General features: G+C 31.7%; 1 protein-coding gene across 1 annotated transcript; it reads left to right on the top strand.

The window, feature by feature from the left end:
• The first annotated feature begins 397 nt into the window (after window positions 1-397).
• LOC132036011 (21.7 kDa class VI heat shock protein) lies at window positions 398-1,996 on the top strand. The gene is made up of 2 exons (XM_059426230.1): window positions 398-852; window positions 1,632-1,996. Exons 1-2 carry the CDS (start codon window positions 534-536, stop codon window positions 1,880-1,882), a joined length of 570 nt encoding a protein of 189 aa, XP_059282213.1. The 5' UTR covers window positions 398-533; the 3' UTR covers window positions 1,883-1,996.
• Window positions 1,997-2,196: the final 200 nt, after the last annotated feature.

Raw genomic sequence — 2,196 nt, 5'->3', positions numbered from 1 at the left:
GTGTGGGTTTTGAAAAATAATTGACAAGGTTTTGGAAGAATTATTTTGCATATTAAATAAATTTTTTAATATAAAGACAATGTTTTTTGTCAACATTATTGTGTTTCGCATCAATGCTCTGGCCCTGGCAATTTTCATTTGAGTTTAGGTCATACCATATATTATCAATTAAAGAATTTAAATTACTCCAATTAGATTACTTTTACCTGTCGTAACAACTAACAAGCAACACGTCGGTATCATGTATATAACCTAAAGTCATTTTATTATACCACGTCGCCTCAATTCAATGACTGCCGCTAATTTGCACTGGTGTTCCACATGTAATTTTCTCATACTTTACGTATATAAGAGAAAAAAGATCTTGAAAAGAAATATATTCCCTTATCTTTACAGCACATTTTTCCAAATATTCCTGGAGAATTTGTTCTCTGCTTTGTTTATAGTCACCACTAATAGTGGTATAAGACGTCTCAAATTCTCCTCCATCAGTACTGAAAAAATTCAAATTTCTTTTCTTTTTCATCCTTGAAATGAATTCAATGACCAGCTACAAACAGATTGAAGTTCAATTTGAAGAACCAAACCCCAAAAAATGGTGTGTTCTATTAAAAGAAGATGTGTTTGTAACATTGATGAACAAGGGGAATTTTATAACACATAAAGTTCTATGTGAAGGTTCACTGTTTAGTCCATTATTGTTTGGGAAATTTTTTGATCCTTCAGATGCATTTCCACTTTGGGAATTTGATTCAGATGTGTTATTGTCCAATGCTCGAAGCTCTAATAATCAGTGCACAGTTGATTGGGCTCAAACTGACACAGATTATGTATTGAGAGCAGAAATACCAGGTAAGTTCCTCCTAATTTGAGTTTAGTTATGAGTTGTGAATTCTCAAATAGTCAGTTTATATATTCAGTGGATCTATTAACACAAATATAGAGCTTTTTCTAAACCGGTAGCTAGAACATTTAGTTCCACCTCTGAATTTTATAGTCCTGTCGAGAAAATTGTAACAAGTATGTTGCATGTCTACAACACATTAGCCTATTGATTTCACGTATGGTTAGGGAACTTTTTCACTATATGCAATAATGTCACAAAATTAATTTTTGTCATGTTAAAATAATTAATTATAGCGATTATAAGTAAAGTCACAATTAGAACAGTACTATTTTTTTGTCACTTTAAAGTGACTGAATTACATGTTTGCTTAGAACATACAAATGATTAGAAAATACAAATTATAGTCAAATTTCCGAATCAGAAAATACAAATAACAGGAAGGTCAAATTTCCAAATCAGAAAATACAAATTATAGAGAAAAAATCACCATGTGAAAATTTGACTAGCCATATTCTATAAAACAAAAGACAATTTAAAAATAAATAATGAAACCAAATAAACAAATAAAGTAACAACAATTATTCGATGTTGGAAGTCTGACGTCATTTATATTTTCTAACTAATTCAGACATAATTTAGTGTCTTTAGTGTAACAAAAGGTAGTTTTGTAACTTTAGTATTATAGTAGGTAAATTCAGTAACTTTGATGTGACAAACATTATTAGCGTGACTTTAAATGTTATAGGGAATAAATTTTAGTGATCGTACGTGATATCTGCAACAGGAGTTGGTAAAGCTGGCATTCGTGTTTCCGTTGAGGATGGGAAAGTTTTAGAGGTCAGTGGGCAGTTGAGGCTGAAAATAGAGACAGGGACGAAGGGTAGGAAAGTGGAAAGCGGTAGAACACGATTTTGTGTTCGGAGGATTGAGCTGAAAATGCGGTACGGAAGAAAAGAGGCATTCTTGAGTGGTGATCACAAATTCTTAGAAGTTAAAATTCCAAAGATCCCTCCAAATATTAGTGATGTACCTTGAAGGAGCAATTAAGGGGGAAAATAAAGATTCTGAGATTGCCTAACAGAGATGTATAAAATGTAATCGATATTTTGTATGACAGATTATTCATGTTAGTAGTATAACATTTGGAGAGTTTAGGGGAGTCTCCATGACCAAAAGAGAAACTAAACAATGAAATGCATCAATTGCGAAGATATATAGGAACATGCTTGACTTGTTAATATATTCGTTTAGTTTAGTCAACTGGAAAAAAATAGCAACTCCTAGAGAGTAGGAAAAAAAGAATCGATACATGAACACCTAAAAAAAATAACCAAAAATGTGTTGAAAAA

The sequence above is a fragment of the Lycium ferocissimum genome, chromosome 11 (assembly GCF_029784015.1).
Source record: "Lycium ferocissimum isolate CSIRO_LF1 chromosome 11, AGI_CSIRO_Lferr_CH_V1, whole genome shotgun sequence".
Taxonomy (NCBI): Eukaryota; Viridiplantae; Streptophyta; class Magnoliopsida; order Solanales; family Solanaceae; genus Lycium; species Lycium ferocissimum.
Note: the sequence above shows the minus strand (reverse complement) of the source record. Positions and strands in the feature narration are given on the sequence as shown.

What these genes read in the sequence shown, in the direction of transcription:
- LOC132036011 (XM_059426230.1), top strand. Translation starts at nt 534, where the DNA reads ATGAATTCAATGACCAGCTACAAACAGATTGAAGTTCAATTTGAAGAA. An exon ending in ATTGAGAGCAGAAATACCAG is followed by an intron (nt 853 to 1,631) that starts GTAAGTTCCTCC and finishes TATCTGCAACAG; the next exon opens with GAGTTGGTAAAGCTGGCATT.